This window comes from Oncorhynchus clarkii, chromosome 31, assembly GCF_045791955.1.
Source record: "Oncorhynchus clarkii lewisi isolate Uvic-CL-2024 chromosome 31, UVic_Ocla_1.0, whole genome shotgun sequence".
NCBI classification, from domain to species: Eukaryota; Metazoa; Chordata; class Actinopteri; order Salmoniformes; family Salmonidae; genus Oncorhynchus; species Oncorhynchus clarkii.
Window position 1 is genome coordinate 33,956,084 of NC_092177.1, and position 20,727 is coordinate 33,976,810.

Here is a 20,727-nt window from a genome sequence, read left to right on the forward strand (position 1 = left end):
TTGTACACAGAGGAACTTTGATTATATAATCCAAGCAATCCAGTTTAGAATACTTACTGCACTGATTGATTATAGGCATGTTAATTTTGTCTAAATGTTGTCATTAGTCTCTCAGATCCCCATTTTGTAGTGTTTGCTTTATTTATCATTGAGGGTGTTTAAGGTAGCTTAATTTAAGATGCACATTTTAATTAACCGGTTATCCTAACCCAGACAGCAGTAAATGAGCCCATTTCTTCAGGAAACATTTAGAAGCAGCTTGTTTTTCATGATATAGGTAATTAGATAAAACAAAATAATGTATTACTCGTTTCCCACAGCAGGAGGCAAGTTTAGAATTGAGAAAAATCACAACAGCATTGAACAATTCTCCGCCGAGTCCCTAACCCTAACCCTAACCCTAACCCTTTATGTCTGGGAAAGGATTGCTACTGAACATTAGTGGTAATTAATTAAGACCCCCATGGTGATTTCTTCCTATAGGTCTGTGCTGGTAGCATGTAGTCTGTTAATGTGTGAAACAATAGAGTTGTCTTATGGCCATTTGTATGCTATGAAATGGAAATAGCTCTTCCAGGGGTCTACTTTGTGTTTTTCTCTCAAATATGTGAGGAGAGGCCTTTTAAATAATTAGTTGGGCCTTGAGCTTTAAAGGGACAATCTGCAGTTGTTACATCCATTTTTTGGACGTATAAGTTAATGATATGTACCCATTGATTCTTGACGAATATAGCTATTAATGCCTCATGAGCTTAGTTCGTACCCCACCAGAACCCAAAATATAAGCTGATTTTACTCCACTGTTTGTTATCAAAGTATATGTAAACAAACACTATATAGACTCAAAACATGTTTTAAACTATATTGTTGATATCAAGGACGGTCCTTGCATCCATAGCGCTATCCATGAATTTGAGAGTGGTTACTTTTCTCCAGCACCATCCCTCAGCTTTTTACCGAAAACGGGCAGGGAGTGTGCTTAGTCATTGTTTCAACTGCTGATTGCCCCTTTAAATATATTGATATGTAGATAAAAGTCTTTCTTCTATACTTTTGCAATCGTATTGATATTTTCTTTAGTTAAATGTATGGCTGGGATGATAATGTACTGCGCTTTCTTAGGAGAATCAAAGGTCTTCTGCATCAAATACCCCTCTAGAGCATCAATTACGCCAGCTTTGTTTTCCATAGTCCTTCACAAAAGATCTGTCATACTGATGCTGAACTGATTACTGATTACTCTGCCAGAGACCAGGGTCATGCTCTCAATTCCTTTGAATGGTTTTATTTTTAACAACATGGCTTCACCACTAATTAGTCTGTGCCTTAGGAAATTAAAGGTTGGCGTAATAGAATTCTTCAAAGGTAAAAGATCAATGGGAAAATGGAGTGACTATATTCTGAAGGTCAGATATCTATTTGAGAATATAAGGGCATCATGTAAAAAAGGAATTAGTCACCTTCGTATGATCACTATGAGCACTGAAACTCAGTGGAAAGACTAATTATGCCCTCTCTGTATTACTTTGATGAACTGTAACACAGCCATATTAATCTTGGAAATGTGTTGAAAGAAGTTTGGGTGAACATTGATGTTTAATTCATTGCTTTTGATGTGGTAAACGAATAGTTATTTTTTTTCTCTTTTCTAGGATTCCGTAAAATTAGCCTGGACGACCTTCGCAAGGCCTACATCGTCAAGGACGTGCAGCAGTACATCCTCCACCGGCTCGACCAGGAGGAGGCCCTTCGCCAGCACCTCACCAAGGAGACGGCCGAGATGCTTAACCAGCTGCACATCAAAAGCAGCGGCTGCTTCCTGTACCTGGAGCGCGTGCTGGACGGGGTGGTGGAGAACTTCATCGTGCTGCGAGAGATCCGCGACATCCCCGGCACGCTCAATGGCCTCTACTTGTGGCTCTGCCAAAGGCTGTTTGTTCGGAAGCAGTTTGCCAAAGTCCAGCCTATTCTCAACGTGATCCTTGCAACCTGCAGGCCACTTACTTTCAAGGAGCTTTACCATGCTGTCTGGACCAAAAACATGACTCTCACCATGGAGGACTTTCAGAAGAAGATGGACATCCTCTCCAAGTTGTTGGTTGATGGCCTCGGAGGTACTAGGATCCTCTTTCACTACAGTTTTGCCGAGTGGCTCCTGGATGTTAAGCATTGTACACAAAAGTACTTGTGTAATGCAGCGGAGGGACATAGGATGGTGGCGATGAGTTACACTTGCAGGGCCAAGCAGCTCAAACCGCTGGAGGTGCAGGAGTTTGCCCTGCATCTGATCAACTCCAACCTGCAGATAGAGCCTTTCAACATGGCTCTTTGGATGGTGTGGAATGGTACACCCGCCAAAGACTCTCTTTCCATCTCCATACCTAAAGAGCAGGAGGTGCTGCAGCTTCTAGTCAAAGCTGGAGCTCACGTCAACAACGACGACGACCATGCCTCTTGCATAGTGCAGCAGGCACTGGAGAGAGAGGATTCGATTCGGACGTTGCTAGACAATGGAGCCTCTGTGAACCAATGTGACTCTAGCGGGAGAACTTTGCTGGCCAATGCTGCGTACAGTGGAAACCTGGATGTGGTGAACTTTCTCATATCCAGAAGAGCAAACATGGAGATGGAGGACAACCATGGACAAACGTCACTTACTCTTGCGGCAAGACAAGGGCACACTAAGGTCGTAAACTGCCTCATCGGCTGTGACGCAAACATCAATCACACAGACCACGATGGGTGGACCGCCCTTAGGTCTGCAGCCTGGGGTGGGCATTCGGAGGTGGTGTCTGCTCTCCTCTACGCCGGTGCCAAAGTTGACTGTGCTGATGCCGACAGCAGAACGGCCTTAAGAGCCGCAGCTTGGGGAGGTCATGAAGACATCGTGCTGAACCTCCTCCAACACGGGGCAGAAGTCAACAAAGCAGACAATGAAGGAAGGACAGCTCTCATTGCAGCGGCATACATGGGGCACAGAGAAATCGTAGAGCACCTCTTGGAACACGGGGCAGAGGTGAACCATGGTGATGCGGACGGAAGGACAGCCCTCTCAGTTGCTGCTCTCTGTGTGCCTGCCAGTAAAGGTCATGCCTCTGTCGTAAGCCTCCTCATTGACAGGGGTGCAGAGGTGGACCACTGCGACAAAGACTGCATGACCCCCCTCCTTGTGGCTGCCTATGAAGGACATGTGGACGTAGTTGATCTGCTGCTGGAAGGTGGAGCTGACGTGGATCACACTGACAACAATGGCCGAACGCCTCTTCTTGCTGCAGCGTCCATGGGCCATGCCTCTGTTGTCAATACCCTGCTTTTCTGGGGTGCAGCTGTAGACAGCATCGACAGTGAAGGAAGGACTGTTCTGAGCATAGCGTCCGCTCAAGGGAACGTAGAGGTGGTCCGAACTCTGCTGGACAGAGGGCTGGACGAGAATCACAGAGATGACGCAGGCTGGACCCCACTGCACATGGCCTCATTTGAGGGTCACCGGCAAGTATGCGATGCCCTCATTGAGCAAGGTGCCCGATGCACAGAGGTGGATAACGATGGTCGAATACCCCTGATATTGTCTGCGCAAGAGGGTCACTATGACTGTGTCCATATTCTTCTGGAAAACAAGTCTTGCATCGACCAAAGAGGATATGATGGGAGGAATTCTCTCAGGGTGGCTGCACTGGAAGGCCACAGGGATATTGTTGAACTGTTGCTGAGTCATGGCGCTGATATAGACTGTAAAGACGCAGACGGACGCCCGACATTATACATATTGGCACTTGAGAATCAACTAGCAATGGCAGAGTACTTCCTGGAAAATGCGGCCAATGTGGAAGTCAGCGACACAGAGGGAAGGACGGCCCTCCATGTGTCCTGCTGGCAAGGGCATGTAGAAATGGTCAGGATGCTGATCAACTATCATGCCGATGTGAACTCTTGTGACAACGAGAAGCGATCCGCCCTCCAGTCAGCGGCTTGGCAAGGCCACACAAAGGTTGTGCGGTTCTTGATTGACAATGGCACTCACGTGGATCACACATGTAATCAGGGGGCAACAGCGCTTGGCATTGCTGCCCAAGAGGGGCACAGAGATGTAGTGCAGATCCTTCTGGAGCACGGCGCTGACCCCAACCACGCAGACCAGTTTGGACGCACAGCCATGCGAGTGGCTGCAAAAGGGGGGCATTCAATGATCATCAAACTTCTTGAGAAGTATGGGGCCTCAAGTCTTAATGGCTGTAGTCCTTCGCCAGTACACACTATGGAGCAAAAAACCCCACTCTCTGTAGCTGGGAAAATGCAGTCTCTCACAATTAAATCCAACAGCTCTGGCAGCACAGGAGCTGGAGACATGCAGTCATCTGGACGTGGTCTACAGAACGGTCCTGTCCACGCCTTCAGCTCCCCTTCGGAATCTCCTGACTCTACCGTGGACAGACAGAAGTCGTCTCTCTCAAATAATTCCCTCAAAAGTTCTAAAAACTCCCTGAGAACCACCTCGTCCACTGCGACTGCACAGACTGTGCCCATAGATAGTTTCCACGGAATGACCTTCACCGAGCAAATCCAGCAACACTCTCTGCCTCGCAGTCGGAGCCGACAGTCCATCGTCTCACCTTCCTCCACCACCAAGTCCATTGGACATCATCAGGGGTCTCCATCAAGTGAATTTGACTGGGCTCAGGTTAAGCCAGGTCTCAAGTCGACCAAAGGGAATAAGCCTGGAAATGACACATCCAACGGCAAAGGGGGGTCAGGAGACAAGAAAAGGCTCAAGAGCATTGGCTCAACCCAGGGTCAGGAATATGAGATGACCCAGTTTGATAAGAGGACTGCGCTCAACAAGTCTGTAGCGAACATTGCAGTGAAGGATCCTCATTGTAAGATCATGGTTGGCGGCTCCACCCAGCCAGATGGGGGACTGACCCAAGAGCAATTATTCATCCAACAGCAGAGCATTGCAGAGAAGAAGCGAAATGGAATTATGACCAACCCCAACTACCATCTTCAGGGCAATCAGGTTTTTCTCGGGAGGGTTTCTGTCCCAAGGACTGTACAGAATAGAGGGCACCAGGATGTGCTGGAGAACTACCCTATAGGGGAGACTGAATTAAGCCTTAAACAAGCACTGAAACTGCAGATAGAAGGATCAGACCCTGGGTTTAACTACAAAAAGGAGACACCATTATAGCTGGTAAGTTTTCATTCTCAAACGAATCTGATGTAATTAGAATGTACATTTTTTTCTAAGCATTAACCACCAGCTATAGAGTTATTCTAATGTTCAACATAATTGTTTTACTCATTATATTAGAAGTAGATCAGGTCAGACATGCTTTATTTTCATTACGATTTTAAACGGGTTCGTCGTGAAGATAGTAGAAGTATATGTTAAGCATCCAGGGATGGTATGTAGGCTGAAAAATCAGAATCCCTGTATGCTATTATGAAGGTCTTTATATTACTTCTAGGATTCATGGCCACATTGTTGATACAGTATGCTGTTATTAAATTACAATTGAATGACTCACTCACCACTACTGAAAACACTGTCTTGTCAATATTTTATTACGGTCCATTGACCTATCATTAGTAGAACTTAAACTTATGTGAATGATGGATTTCAAAGAATGCACTTTTCTGGCCTAAAAGATGACAATTTTTTCCCAACTCAGCACTAACACAAATCATTCCCATTACCATTTCAGATGTCTTGAATGCCATTCGTCACAGAGACATCGGGAGGGAATGTGCCAAAGCAACTTTTTTTCCCCCCATCTGCATAAGAAATGATAAAATAAAAAAAATCCACTCTCTCAAGTGGAACACCTCAGAAAACCTAGGAAAGAATGTTGATCGCTGCACAAGGCCTAGATGAACTGATACTTCAATGTGCCTACATCTGTTACAGCCTTCTCAGTGTAATCATGCACACTATCGTTTTAATGTATTGATATTTAATATGCAGTGTATGCACTTTTTACATAGAGAAAATGACAAACATGTATTTGTTCAGCCTCCCTTTTATGCTCCTGTGTTTCAAACTAATTGTTCCAAAAAAAATCATACATTGTTTCTGTGTTATACTGTATGTTTGTTTTTGTTGTCCTGCCTGCAATCATACACACCGACAGCAATGTACCGCTGAGCGCATCATCACATCTTACCAGAGGACATCAAGATAATCGATGACATGGGATAATGTTATGCGCATTGGTACTCTGCCTTCCTGAAGACCCCAAATAATCTGTGTTAACCTCGTTCGGTGTACTAAACATATGCTGTGTGTAATATGTTAATAGCTAAGGCAATTTACTATACAAGTATAACCAACCATATTTATTTAGGAAAAAGCCACTTTAAGTTGTATTGTATGCTCTATCATGGTGCTGTGTTCAAAAGTTGCCTGCAGTTATTTTGGACTCCATTTTGGTCGTCTTGATACTATTTTCTTTGCTATGTGTATTGTAGTATTAAAGATACATAAGGGAGAGAGTTAATTGAAAACATTAAACCCATGTGACTTCATTTTGTCCCTGTGGGACTTTTCATGTTTTTTTTTTTTGTGTGCATTTGAAAATGATTAAAATAACCATTGTGTATACTGTCAACTACGGAGGTGGGGCTTAAATGCAAAAGTCTGAAGCGAAAGCGGCATTCGAGTGCATTCGTTGGTGGAATTATTACTATTATAACCTGCAATTCAAGAAACAAAATTCAAACTTTGTTTCCCCTATTATTGCAGTGTGGCTTATATTTTGATAATTGACGTATATTTCGGAGCAAGACGCACACACACAAAAAAAACGGCTTACGGTTCACTCGTCACGGCTTCACTGAGTAGGAGACTTCAATAATATTATGGTTTTAAAGGATGGTTTGAAATGTATACCTGTCAAGCCAAAGTTGGAACAAAGCATTTTTTTTCTTCTTCTCTTGAGCGGCTGCATGTCAGTTAACCCAGCAGTAGCTCCGCCGTAGAGGGAGGGGCTTGAAGATGGTGCTCTCGGATTGCAAACATCTGTTTTTCATGGACTATGTGGGGGCTGTGTGAGCATTTGTGTGTCATGTTTTTTTTTGGCAGGCTTTTCACAATGTTAACATTGAGAAGGGGGGAAAAATGCAAAAGCCGTCGCAAACATACTGTATAAACCCAAGTCGAAGCCCTCCGCTCTCCAGTACAGCTTGAAGGTGTGGTATGAAGGTATAAAGGAAGAAGGACTCATTTTTAGGATCAATTCGGGACAGTATTCAAACTTCTTTCGCCATCTCTCAAACCTCATGTTGTTTTGAATTGACCCTAAACTGATTGTAAATAACTTACCATGTACATTGAGCTTTTCATTTCAAAAATGTATTTCCTGTACTATATTAAGCAGAATGGTCTGATGTATATTAAAGTGCTTAATAAACATATTTGCTTTACTGCTGGAAAATGACAGGTTCTCTATTGTTACATCATTGTAATTGAATTATTACAATTTTCTCAATGTATCCTTTAAATCACTGTACAACTGAGCAGACACTTAACAGAGATCCATACTATGCCATGTCTATGCCCTATTGGCTAACCTGACATCGAAGGCCATTACATGCATCCCTAAGCATTAAGCAACCATTAACCCAACATTTTGATCGATTGATCGTCAAATAATTGCCTGTTTTGGCAGTGTTGCCTGCATTAAATGCCTCGACTCTCAAGAAGCCTACGTATACACACGTAGATTGACCAGATAATTGTGTACACCCGAGAAGAATGTCACCTTCTGGGATAGTAATTTCCCAATTAACCTTGTGTCAATTGTGTTATCTATGACTAATACCTGGCTGTCTACCGTTTACTTCGGCAATGACACGTAGGTCAAGGTTGTATAGCAACTGTAATTATTTCTAGCTGACTCACCCGAGCAGACCGATATATCAAGTCAAATAAAGGCCTGATTCAGTAGCCTCCAGTGGGGTGGACATGTTGTCGGGACTCCAGAAGGTAGATGTAGAAAAGGGTCAGATTTTCCTGTTATTAAAGCTGCATAACCACAGGGTACACTGGATATTTTCCCCACCGTGCAGTTGATGGTGGAGGGCCAGACCAGGACACTGCATGCATCGCAGCATTTGGATCAAACTGAAGTGGAACAGAGGTTCTGTGCCAAGCTCCATCACAGCTCTGCTTCATTAAGTCCACCGCATAGGAAGAGATCCTCAAGAGGTCTAATCACAGGGATGGTATTGTATGTTACAAGGGCAATGAACTGTTATATCTAATTCCAAATAAATAAATAAACTAATCTTGCTTTTTGGATTACAGAGTTTCCAACTACAAACAAGGGGGACATGGTCTTTGATATGCCTGCCCTGTCATAGAGGCCAGTAATAAATCAGCTCCATGTTGTAGGTCCTCGGCTATAGATTGTGTTAAGGTGTTTGGGGATTCAACCAGGGTGTTAATGAGCAAACCAGCTGGCGATGACATCATCATGCGCTGTAAAAAGGAGTGTCCGTGGTTGTGTCTGTCTCTTGGACTCCACAGCGACCACATCTGTTTCTCCTCCTCCGCCCTTGTTTTGGATCCCAACAATCTCTCACAACACAACCTCTGAGAAGAGCACAATTTTTTTCCCGTAGACCAATTTCAAGAGGTATTGCATTCTAATGGACACACATATGGCATGTTTTGATGCCAGTCTGTTCAAGTGAGTGATCTTTGGACATGTGATGGGACAATATGCTGCTGTGTTCTTTTTTCCAAAACAAGTTCAATTAGTGGATGAGCTGGATTGGTGTGAAGCAGTGCCCCTCCTGTCTGCCCAGACATAATTACTGTTAAAGGAAATGGGCATGCACAAACAGCAAAATACTCCAGTTTAACAGATCATTGTAGGAGCTGGTGAGGAGGTAGTAGAGTAAGGGCGTGGAGAAATATCTCAATGGGAAACACTGTGCAAATCCACTCTTCAATTTTTTTATGACAAAAAGTACCGGTCTGGGTTTCAAATGAACTCGTCAGAGGTTGCGATTGCTAGGCTTTTCTTAATAATCATAAATTGTGAAAAAAAATGATTTTGAATTTTGCTGAACGTTCCTCCAATTATATGATAATTCACTGGAGGAAAAGGTAATGATTTGCCCATGCTGGATGGAGATTTATTATGTCGCAGATGGAGGCGGCAAATACACTTCAGAGCAGCATTATATACGTGCCCTGCTGCATATCTCATGAGCTTGGGAGCTGGTGCTGCGAAAGCCTAATTGTACATTTGTGAAAGGGATGGTTTATTTTCTTATGAGGCAACATTTTAATTAAGGCAGACGACGTGACTGAACCTATACTAAACAAATATGTTAAACGGTCATCTGTTAATAAGATGCAGCAATCATAAAAGCCATGGGGAAAGTCTGCTTGTGTTCTAAGATGAGACTCTTCAAAGGAATTAATGAATGGGACCTCATGAGTGACAGGGTACAAAATACATTATTTCAAAGAGATACGTGTAAGATACGTTTTTCACTTTTTGACCAAAGGTAGCATCAAACCAAATATTGATCTACAATGCTAAAAACATGCCTTCTTTCAATAAAGGTAGCTATGTGGCTATATTTTAAAGGCAGGTGTCTCAAGACAGATAATACTAATATTTGACGTAAAATAATAATAGAATATGCATATACCGGCTATACACTCAGTGGCCCGTTTATTAGGTACACCCATCTAGTACAGTGTTGGACACCCCTTTGCCTCCAGAACAGCCGGAATTCTTTGGGGCATGGAAATCGACAAGGTTCAAACTTTGATCAATTGGTATCAAGGGACCTAACGTGTGCCAAGAAAACATTCCTCACTCCATAACACCACCGCCACCAGCCTGTACCGTTGACACCAGGCAGGATGGGGCCATAGACTTATGCTGCTTATGCAAAATCCTGACTTTGCCGTCAGCATAACGCAACAGGAACCGGGATTCGTCAAACCAGGCAATGTTTTTCTATTCCTCAATTGTAAAGTGTTGGTGATCGAGTGCTCACTGGACCTGCTTCTTCTTGTTTTTAGCTGATAGGAGTGGAACCCGGTGTTGTTGTCTGCTGCCATAGCCCATCTGTGACAAGGACCGACGAGTTTTGTGTTGCGAGATGCCGTTCTGCACACCACTGTTGTACTGCGTCGTTATTTGCCTGTTTGTGGCCCTCCTGTTAGCTTGCACGATTTTTGCCATTTTCCTTCGGAGTCTCATCAGCTACAGTGCCTTGCGAAAGTATTCGGCCCCCTTGAACTTTGCGACCTTTTGACACATTTCAGGCTTCAAACATAAAGATATAAAACTGTATTTTTTTGTGAAGAATCAACAACAAGTGGGACACAATCATGAAGTGGAACGACATTTATTGGATATTTCAAACTTTTTTAACAAATCAAAAACTGAAAAATTGGGCGTGCAAAATTATTCAGCCCCTTTACTTTCAGTGCAGCAAACTCTCTCCAGAAGTTCAGTGAGGATCTCTGAATGATCCAATGTTGACCTAAATGACTAATGATGATAAATACAATCCACCTGTGTGTAATCAAGTCTCCGTATAAATGCACCTGCACTGTGATAGTCTCAGAGGTCCGTTAAAAGCGCAGAGAGCATCATGAAGAACAAGGAACACACCAGGCAGGTCCGAGATACTGTTGTGAAGAAGTTTAAAGCCGGATTTGGATACAAAAAGATTTCCCAAGCTTTAAACATCCCAAGGAGCACTGTGCAAGCGATAATATTGAAATGGAAGGAGTATCAGACCACTGCAAATCTACCAAGACCTGGCCGTCTCTCTAAATCTTCAGCTCATACAAGGAGAAGACTGATCAGAGATGCAGCCAAGAGGCCCATGATCACTCTGGATGAACTGCAGAGATCTACAGCTGAGGTGGGAGACTCTGTCCATAGGACAACAATCAGTCGTATATTGCACAAATCTGGCCTTTATGGAAGAGTGACAAGAAGAAAGCCATTTCTTAAAGATATCCATAAAAAGTGTCGTTTAAAGTTTGCCACAAGCCACCTGGGAGACACACCAAACATGTGGAAGAAGGTGCTCTGGTCAGATGAAACCAAAATTGAACTTTTTGGCAACAATGCAAAACGTTATGTTTGGCGTAAAAGCAACACAGCTGAACACACCATCCCCACTGTTAAACATGGTGGTGGCAGCATCATGGTTTGGGCCTGCTTTTCTTCAGCAGGGACAGGGAAGATGGTTAAAATTGATGGGAAGATGGATGGAGCCAAATACAGGACCATTCTGGAAGAAAACCTGATGGAGTCTGCAAAAGACCTGAGACTGGGACAGAGATTTGTCTTCCAACAAGACAATGATCCAAAACATAAAGCAAAATCTACAATGGAATGGTTCAAAAATAAACATATCCAGGTGTTAGAATGGCCAAGTCAAAGTCCAGACCTGAATCCAATCGAGAATCTGTGGAAAGAACTGAAAACTGCTGTTCACAAATTTTTGCAAGGAGGAATGGGAAAAAATGTCAGTCTCTCGATGTGCAAAACTGATGGAGACATACCCCAAGCGACTTACAGCTGTAATCGCAGCAAAAGGTGGCGCTACAAAGTATTAACTTAAGGGGGCTGAATAATTTTGCACGCCCAATTTTTCAGTTTTTGATTTGTTAAAAAAGTTTGAAATATCCAATAAATGTCGTTCCACTTCATGATTGTGTCCCACTTGTTGTTGATTCTTCACAAAAAAATACAGTTTTATATCTTTATGTTTGAAGCCTGAAATGTGGCAAAAGGTCGCAAAGTTCAAGGGGGCCGAATACTTTCGCGAGGCACTGTATCTGTTTTCGCCCACAGGACTGATGCTGACTGGATGTTTTTTGTATTGTTGCACCGTTCTCGGCAAACCCTAGACACTGCCGTGTGTGAAAAGCCCAGGAGGCCGGCCGTTTCTGAGATGTTGGAAGCGGCACACCTGGCACCGGCGATCATACCACGCTCAAAGTCTCTTAGGTCACTCGTTTTGCCCATTCTAACATTCAATTGACAGTAACTGACTGCCTCGCTGCTCGTCTGCCTGCTTTATATAGCAAGCCACAGCCACGTGACAATGGGACCCATGTCGTCCAAAAAGTTATACTTTTGACCTATCTGTCCGTAGAACGTCCTTCCAAGAGTCTTGATGATCATCCAGGTGGTTCCAGGATGTCAACTTTTTGGGACGAGATGGGTCCCATTATGTCTGGTGAAAACCAAACACATTCCACAGTAAGAACCTCATACCAACGGTCAAGCATGGTGGTGGCAGTGTGATGGTTTTCGGGATGCTTTGCTGACTCAAGACCTGGACGACTTGCCTTAATAGAAGGAACCATGAATTCTGCACTGCATCCCATGAATTCTGCTCTACAGGAGAAAGTCAGGCCATCCGTCTGTGCGCTGAAGCTGAAGCACAGCTTGGTCATGCAGCAAGACAATGATCCAAAACACACAATCAAGTCTACATGAAACATGGTTAAAAATAAATAAATTATACGTTTTGGAAAGGCCAAGTCAAAGTCCAGACCTGATCACAATTGAGAGGTTGTGACATGACTTGAAACGAGCAGTTCATGTTTGAAACCCACAAATGTTCTGCATGCAAGAGTGGGCCAAAATTCCTCCACAGTGATGTGAGAGACTGATCAACAACTACAGGAAGAATTTGTTTGCAGTCATTGCAGCTAAAGGTGGCATAACCAGCTATTGAGTGTCAGGGGGCAATTACTTGTTCACACAGAGGATTATTTTGTTGTTGTTATTTATAAACTCAGCTTCCCTTTATCTCATTTTAGGTTTTGGTTGAAGATCTGATAACATACAGCATCAAAAATATGCAAAAATAGAGAAAATCAGGAAGGGGGCAAATACTTTTTCACAGCATCGTATATATTTTCCCCCTTTTCTGATTATACCCTCATGTCTGAACATTCATATCTGTAATTTCTTCACAATACTTGTAGATTATGTGCAGAGACAGTCGTTTTGAAAGGCTGGCCTTTAGTATGTGAATAGCCCGTATTCAGTACCCTTGTACCATTGTACCACACAGACGTCATTCCTCATTACAGATGAAGCCAAAGACAATAAACAGTACTGCATTACAGCCCAACTGTCCCAGTGGCCAAGACAGAGGGCTACATTTAACTGCTGTTTACAGCATTTGATACTGTAGCTTGTGATAGCTTCTCTTTTTTCACGTGTTTGGGACACAAGGGCACTGGGAATCTCACAGAGACAGCTGGGAATGATCATCAACAGATTCGCCTTCCCCCTTTCAGCTATAAACATTGTGCACAACGGAACGAGATAGAGACTCAATCGAACATATCATTCACTATCCAACCACGAAATTGAGGAATAACTCAACGCACGCATTTATGCATATTGAATAGCTACACGCACAGCTTATTGTTTGAGCTATCACAGCGGGGAGCTGGGGAATGTTAGTAACGCTGGCAGCGGAGACTCTTTCTCTCCCTGGTGTTCTGTCAGCAAACAGTCCTCGCCGACTGCTGCAGGGTTCAGCTCAGGACTCCGCTGCGCTGCTCTCCACAGCGTTTCAAGCAAATCAAAGTCCTGGGTGTAACGGGGCCCTGGGACAGATGGAGAATTCTGGAGGAGAAACTGAAAGCAGTGGCCGTGCATGAAGGGATTGAGAGTGAGCACGGAAGGGTCCGGGAAATCAACATAGCGAAGACACCGGGGGAAGTGAATTCGTGGGTCTCGACGATATTTTACATAGCCCAAACCTGTCTGAGGGTATTAGACACCAATAAGAGTTATTCTAACCAACCCACTATCCCCATGACTCCATGGCCGAATAAATATATATTTGGATAGAGTCCCGATGACAAACTGGCGAGACAGAAAGGGCTAACTCATGGGCAGCCAAAGTGTTCAGACAGACATGTTACCCTGCTCACTGACCTCCACGTCAAAACCTGCCACCCCCATCCAGCCGCGCATTGACTGACCCTCAAAGTTGACCGTCATTCAGCACAATCAGTGCATGACCTTCCGACTCAGCGCTCCACAAATGCACATTCTCACTGGCCCTGTGGCCCCTTACGTTCCCCTCTCTTTATTAGCAACCCCTATTCCAGGTCAGTACCTTTGGCTTCTTGTAAAGGGGCCCCCCTCTGCTGCCCCGGGCAGCCAAGCAGCACATAGAGTCTGAACTCATTAGCCACAGAGGCACGGCTGTGGAAGAGGTAAGGGCTCTCAAGTAGCCTGGGTTTATTTGTCCTGCAGACTGTGTGTACACATACATGTGCCACAATTGCACTTTGGTAGTTTGTGGTAGTCAAATTGAATTGCGGTGGACATAAATGCATGTACAACACGTAACCTTGGGTTGTACTTTAACCTAGACTACACCACTCTGGGTAGTTCTGTGTACTTTTCTTGATAGATGTATGAAACAATTCGTTTTGTCCCTTTGATCGTGTCTGAAACTGGCTTCAAATGATAGTTCCACACTGTTTATTTGGAATGAGCAATTGAGACAAATATGTTGGGTTTGACGTTTCAGGCATCTGCGTATGTGGGCTACATGGAGCTTAGAAGGGATATCACACACACGTTGAAGGATTCATATGTCATATGAGCTCAAATTCACAGGAGTGTTGAAATTCCTTTATGTACAGTAGTGTTTGAGGGGGTGAAACAGCACAGGTCCAATGCTCCTTCACTTTGACAAAAGGTACAATCCATCATGCAAATGGTAAGACTCAATAGTGCTGGGTTTTAGTTAGTAGTCCATGAAGAATATCACTTCCCCTTTCTTCTTCACCTTCAGTGTGAGTTTGAAAGAAATAGGAACGTACAGTATATCCTTCGCACTGGACAAAAGGCAAATTCATATGTTTTGTCCTCGAGATACGATTATGATTAGCCATGGTTACAAGGCTGATTTAAATTCAACAGTCATTTAGCTCTACACCAGTTATCTTCTAAATAAATGGGACAATTATAGAGGCTTGAACACAATGCATCGCAGGACGTACACAATGATGGATTGCCTCTGTGTTAAAAGCATGTATAGGCTCTACATGACCGGTAGAATATATCCAGCTGAATTCATTACCTTGCCTTAAACGAGAATCACTCAAGGGCCCAAGAACAAGGCTGCAACAGATTAACATATAAATGGAACTACAGGCAAGATATTTTCCTATCTGTTCATTTTGACTTTCTGTGAGGCCAGTGGGGTTTAAAAGGAGAGATGGGTGTCTTGCGAAATGGATGTCCCACACAAGAGGAGACGTGCGTGGCAATGTTTTCTTTGGTTTTGCATCCCACACGTGATGCATCCTCTTTGTCAAGGTTTCTTTGAAGTCAGTTCTCTGCTACGTTCAAACTATAGATATATCGTTTTTACAAAATATGTAGAGGCCAAAACACTCCTCTCCAAATTTACTTGGACAGCAGAGCTAAAATGTTAACACTTGTCTATATACTCCAGCATTTTGAATTTGAGATGTTTGAAATGTTTCCTATGATTCATGAATGAATCGTCAACAATGATGAGTGAGAAAGTTACAGAGACACAAAGATCATCCCCCCCCCCCCAAAATGCTAACTTCTCACCATTACCAATAACAGGGGAGGTAATCATTCTTTGGGAGGTATGATCTTAGTGCCTCTGTAACATTCTCAATCATCATCATTCGCTACTCATTCATGATTATTTCTAATCACGGTAGCATTCACATTCATGTAGAATGTAGACTTCTTATTTACAATAAAAGTGACTCCAAATTGACACAATACCGTTCACCGTTCAGTTCCTATTGAGCAAAACATGAAACACAACCAAAACAAACTGCTAATGCATCAAACAAGTTTGTAGAGTCACAAGCTTGATGTAGTCATTGCGTGCTAGGAATATGGGACCAAATACTACACGTTTGCCTAATTTAATAAACTAATGTCCAAATACTTGTGACATTCTCAAATGGGGGGGGGGGGTTAGATACATGAAGTGATTTCATTTCTAAATGGTACAACAGATACAGTATGTATGAAAATATCCTAAAATAAAAGGTGACATTCTGTACTGTTGCCAGATGTGAGATATTTGAACTCAATTCCAAAATGCTGGAGTATAGAGACACAGAGTGTATGTTTGATATGTTGACTGGATATTGAAAATTGCATAAGTGGCACTAGCCGCATAACAACACTTCAGTGGAGAATAATCATTAATTGAAAGCCACACTAATTATGGAGTGTTGCCTCAACAACAGCTTCTGAGCATCACTAACAGGTTTTAGCCAACCTGAGATCATTCCTAATTGGTTCTCTTCTGAGAGTTTTCTCCTATGTTTATTCCACCCCTCAAACATGCAGTAAATTAAACCAAATCAACACAGGTAGCACTGTAATCGCATGTTGAAAAGTATGAAATGTATGCACACACTCTGGATAAGAGCGTCTGCTAAATTACTAATAATGTATTGCTATGCTAGCTTTGCTATTGCGAGTGGTGCAGCTATAGCATGTGTAGTTTGTATGTATCTGTGTGGGTTGGCTGTGTTTACAGCACTTGACAGAAAGGAAATACAGGTAACTGCCAAAATAATGGAAACACTTGAGTAAATGAGGGATGCAAAGTATATTGAAAGCAGGTGCTTCCACACAGGTGTGGTTCCTGAGTTAATTAAGCAAATTGTCAAGGCTGTGGGTAACTGGTGAAAAGGAGTCAGGCGCAGGAGAGCTGAGATGCGTGGACAAGGTATTTAATAAAGTAAACACCAGAACAAACACAATACAATGGTGCAGGAAAAATACCGGAACCCCTAATAAACAGGTGTAACAACAAAACCCGGCAACAATAATACCAGCCGTCAGAATCATAGCCTGACAGTAAAACAAACACGCACACAAACATGGGGGAACCCGGAGGGTAAATAATGAACATGTCAGGAGGGGAATAAAAACCAGGTGTGTAGAAAACAAAGACAAAACAAATGGAAAATGAAAAGTGGATCGGTGATAGCTAGAAGGCCGGTGACATCGACGGAAGTCATGACACAAATAACATCCCATCATGCATAGGGTCATGTATAAATATGGTGGGCAGGCCATTATTTTGTCAACCAATACTATGCCCCCATAGGATGACACTGCCCACGTCCACAGGGCACGAATGGTCACCGAATGGTTTGATGAAAATGATGTAACCCATATGCCATGGCCGTCGCAGTCACCAGATTGCAACCCAATTGAACACTTATGTGAGATTCCAGAGCGGCGCCTGAGACAGCGTTTTCCACCGTCATCAGCAAAACACCAAATGATGGTATTTCTTGTGGAGTGGAGTTGGAACGGGGAGTTCCAGACACTTGTAGAATCTATGCCAAGGTTCATTGAAGCTGATCTGACTCGTGGCAGCCCAACACCCTATTAAGATACTTTATATTTAATTGCCCCATTATGGGGCTCCCGAGTGACGCAGCGGTCTGTGCTAGAGGTGTCACTACAGACCCTGGTTCGATTCCAGGCTGTCACACAAGCGGCCGTGATTGGGAGTCCCATAGGGCGGCGCACAATTGGCCCAGCGTCGTCCGGGTTAGGGTTTGGCCGGGGTAGGCCAGTCTTTGTAAATAAAATGTTGTTCTTAACCGATTGCCTAGTTAAATAAAGGTTAATTAAATGTGTTGGTGTTTCCCTTATTTTGGCCGTTACTTATATGTACAATAAATTAATACATCTATTTTGTAATCTAATAGTATTTGTGAGTTATTTTCAGTGAGCGTTGGTCTGATAATGTTATTTGTTTGTCATAACCGGGGACTGTGATAAACAGAAACCTTTCATTATGAACAACTACCTGCAATATGTGATGTACTCTAACTGTATAACAGACAAACACATAACAAAAGTGGGCTTTTATGAAAGCATGTTTTAACAGCACACTTTATCACCTTGAAACAGTGATCAGAACAGGAAGAGAGAGAAACCTGTATGCAGGCCAGCTCTGAATGGCTGAGTCATAGGTTGGAGCTACTGCCAGGCCCTCAGAGGACAGACCACCCCCTCACATATCCATTAGGGTGCTATGCACTACATGCGCATCAACGCCCTTGGAACAAATTACTGCTCAGGCACACAAAAAACGACAGAACAGTGAAAGAAAGGGCATTTTTAATGAGACATGGGTCAATTCTCAGTCGTATAAAGCAGAGACAAGGGGAAAACCCTTTTCCGTCCACTGCTTGTCTGCTTTGTTCTTCTTTGGCTCATCATTTTGATTTTGGCCTCCAACGACGTCTTTTATTTTTCAAGATGTTGCTCATTAAATGTCAGCCTGTGGACCTTTTGGTCTTCTTTTAGGGAAATATACATATTTAGACAACTTGTTCCAAACACAGTTTGGATGACCCAAACAGCAATAGCATTACAATGCGTGTATGGGGCAAAATACAGTGGGGCAAAAAAGTATTTAGTTAGCCACCAATTGTGCAAGTTCTCCCACTTAAAAAGATGAGAGAGGCCTGGAATTTTCATCATAGGTACACTTCAACTATGACACACAAAATGAGAAAAAAAATCCAGAAAATCACATTGTAGGATTTTTAATGAATTTATTTGCAAATGATGGTGGAAAATAAGTATTTGGTCAATAACAAAAGTTTATCTCAAAACTTTGTTATATACCCTTTGTTAGCAATGACAGAGGTCAAGCGTTTTCTGTAAGTCTTCACAAGGTTTTCACACACTGTTGCTGGTATTTTGGCCCATTCCTCCATGCAGATCTCCTCTAGAGCAGTGATGTTTTGGGGCTGTTACTGGGCAACACGGACTTTCAACTCCCTCCAAAGATTTTCTATGGGGTTGAGATCTGGAGACTGGCTAGGCCACTCCAGGACCTTGAAATGCTTCTTACGAAGCCACTCCTTCGTTGCCCGGGCGGTGTGTTTGGGATCATTGTCATGCTGAAAGACCCAGCCACATTTCATCTTCAATGCCCTTGCTGATGGAAGGAGGTTTTCACTCAAAATCTCACGATACATGGCCCCATTCATTCTTTCCTTTACACGGATCAGTCGTCCTGGTCCCTTTGCAGAAAAACAGCCCCAAAGCATGATGTTTCCACCCCCATGCTTCACAGTAGGTATGGTGTTCTTTGGATGCAACTCAGCATTCTTTGTCCTCCAAACACGACGAGTTGAGTTTTTACCAAAAAGTTATATTTTGGTTTCATCTGACCATATGACATTCTCCCAATCTTCTTCTGGATCATCCAAATGCTCTCTAGCAAACTTCAGACGGGCCTGGACATGTACTGGCTTAAGCAGGGGGACACGTCTGGCACTGCAAGATTTGAGTCCCTGGCGGCATAGTGTGATACTGATGGTAGGCTTTGTTACTTTGGTCCCAGCTCTCTGCAGGTCATTCACTAGGTCCCCCCGTGTGGTTCTGGGATTTTTGCTCACCGTTCTTGTGATCATTTTGACCCCACGGGGTGAGATCTTGCGTGGAGCCCCAGATCGAGGGAGATTATCAGTGGTCTTGTATGTCTTCCATTTCCTAATAATTACTCCCACAGTTGATTTCTTCAAACCAAGCTGCTTACCTATTGCATATTCAGCCTTCCCAGCCTGGTGCAGGTCTACAATTTTATTTCTGGTGTCCATTGACAGCTCTTTGGTCTTGGCCATAGTGGAGTTTGGAGTGTGACTGTTTGAGGTTGTGGACAGGTGTCTTTTATACTGATAACAAGTTCAAACAGGTGCCATTAATACAGGTAATGAGTGGAGGACAGAGGAGCCTCTTAAAGAAGAAGTTACAGGTCTGTGAGAGCCAGAAATCTTGCTTGTTTGTAGGTGACCAAATACTTATTTTCCACCATAATTTGCAAATAAATTCATTAAAAATCCTACAATGTGATTTTCTGGATTATTTTCCTAATTTTGTCTGTCATAGTTGAAGTGTACCTATGATGAAAATTACAGGCCTCTTTCATCTTTTTAAGTGATAGAACTTGCACAATTGGTGGCTGACTAAATACTTTTTTTGCCCCACTGTATTGAATTAAAGTTGGTAGGCCACTATGGTCTTTCTTCATGAAACTGAGAATTAAGTATAATTTAGTATCATTTTTACAACCAATTAAAAACATGTAGAGATTGATGCACTGAGGGTGTTAGGTAGACAAAAGAGAGGTGTAATCTGTTCTAAATTGTGTTCACTAACTTTCATTTTTGTTATGTTATGTAACTTTGGTCCTGAACTTCACCCAACATCCTCTTCATGAATAAACCTGTACAAATGAACAAGTTGTTTATACTGTATACCTCAATCTGCTTTTCAAGCTGTCAAGGACATTTGTAGAATGAAGTCAGCTCCAGTAAAATGTATTCAATATTTCTAAACAGAAGTACTGAGAAGCTTGCTGTAATCATATCTACGTTTTACATGTACTTGACATAAACAACAGGCTCTATTAAACACACGTTAACAAATCTAACTACTTCCCTATGTTTGTCATGACACACTTCACATGACAACCTACCCCGGCCACACCCAGATGAAGCTGGGCCAATTGTGCACCACCCTTTGGGAATCCCAATCACGGACAGATGTGATGCAGCCTGGATTCAAACCAGTTACTGCAGTTACGCCTCTTGCACTGAGATGTCTTAGACCACTGCGCCACTCGGGATTCCAGTACAAGAAGTGGAAACAGTGGGAGGAAATA

The 20,727-nt window shown here is 43.0% G+C and overlaps 1 protein-coding gene across 3 annotated transcripts in view; it reads left to right on the forward strand.

Moving 5' to 3' along the window:
• Nucleotides 1-7,430, forward strand: part of LOC139390566 (ankyrin repeat domain-containing protein 50-like) — a 36,486-nt gene extending 29,056 nt beyond the window's left edge. For all 3 annotated transcript variants that reach the window (XM_071137768.1, XM_071137770.1, XM_071137769.1), the window contains exons 4-5: nt 1,653-5,188; nt 5,703-7,430. In XM_071137768.1, the coding sequence (XP_070993869.1) occupies nt 1,653-5,185 (3,533 nt within the window). In that variant the 3' untranslated portion in view covers nt 5,186-5,188; nt 5,703-7,430. The remainder of the gene's footprint in view (nt 1-1,652; nt 5,189-5,702) is intronic.
• The last annotated feature ends 13,297 nt before the right edge of the window (nt 7,431-20,727 follow it).